The following is a 1,088-nucleotide window of genomic DNA, read 5'->3' as shown; positions in this document are numbered from 1 at the left end:
TGAGTTAGGTACCTCTTCCACTGACGGTTCTTCTTCTGGAGCCTGGGCCGAGTCCTCAGCGACCTTTGAAGGGCAGAAACAACTCACAGACTTGCTGTAGATCAGCATCGCGATCTCGTGCATGGCACAGGCAAACGCCGCCGCTCCGCCCAGAGTGCCTGACAATTCGATGATGATGTGAGTGAATAGAGTCCAAATTGAGGCAGGAGAGCCCACTCACCCACAAGTGTGAGCCAGTCGTAGGAGACCACTTGCGAGTTACTCGAAACCGCAAATGATGAATAGGAGAAGGTGATCACCATTCCATTCTGTGGCACATCTGTGGGTTTGATAAGGGAAACATAACAGGAATAGATAGGACTGTACGCGGAGAGCGTAACGCACCGCCTGCGACAGAAGACGATGTGGAGGCGTCGAAGGAGACGGCTAATGCTCCGTTGAGGTAGTTGTCCTGCTCCTGGGTCAGCACGGCCCAGTAGGAGGTGTCCGTCACCGCCAAGAAATTGGGAGAGTCAGAGGAAGTAGCCTGGTGGTCCACGGGGTGGTTAGCCAACGAGCCGTCGGGACAAAGCTGGGACCGGCTCACCTCTGATTCGATGTGGGCTGTAGGCGAGTACAGGATGACAGCAAACGGGCGGCCAAAGTGTTGGGCGGCAGTGACCCGAATCTGCAGTCACTTCAGTGAGTTTGACTCTTGCTCAACCCCCATTCCATGTGAGTGAAACCCACCTCCATGAAGGTGTGGTCCTCGAGCACAGCCGTGATGATCTCGCTCGTGTTGCCGTTGAAGAGCGCGCACTTGTGATCTTTGAACCTGCCTGTCTGGGGCTGCCAGACAGAGAACACTCAGTGACGGTTCAGAGGAGCGGAGGCCGGAGGAGGGTACCCTGTGGTGTTGAGCCGAACAATTTCGTATGACCACCTCGGTCGAGTTGTACTGCCGGCAGCTCAAGTCCGTCACACTGCCAACACAACAAAGGCCACAAGTCGGTCGCATTGCAACCACAAAGGAAGAAATCGCAATGTGCATACAAACTGCCGTTGTTGGTTCTCGACATTGGACACACCAGAGCCGCGGGGAAGTCCAG

At 55.3% G+C, this 1,088-nt stretch overlaps 1 protein-coding gene across 1 annotated transcript in view; it reads right to left on the bottom strand.

Annotated features, from left to right (window-relative positions):
• ACA1_241370 (uncharacterized protein) overlaps positions 1–1,058 on the bottom strand; it is a gene marked incomplete at both ends in the record, with an annotated part of 2,060 nt that extends 1,002 nt beyond the window's left edge. Inside the window, 6 exons of the mRNA XM_004335335.1 lie at positions 13–158; positions 221–319; positions 385–667; positions 730–828; positions 887–962; positions 1,033–1,058. Coding sequence (XP_004335383.1) covers positions 13–158; positions 221–319; positions 385–667; positions 730–828; positions 887–962; positions 1,033–1,058 — 729 coding nt within the window. The remainder of the gene's footprint in view (positions 1–12; positions 159–220; positions 320–384; positions 668–729; positions 829–886; positions 963–1,032) is intronic.
• Between the last annotated feature and the right edge of the window lie 30 nt (positions 1,059–1,088).

The sequence above is a fragment of the Acanthamoeba castellanii genome (genome assembly GCF_000313135.1).
Source record: "Acanthamoeba castellanii str. Neff unplaced genomic scaffold scf7180000084763, whole genome shotgun sequence".
NCBI classification, from domain to species: Eukaryota; Discosea; order Longamoebia; family Acanthamoebidae; genus Acanthamoeba; species Acanthamoeba castellanii.
This window is presented reverse-complemented; position numbering and strand designations above follow the sequence as displayed.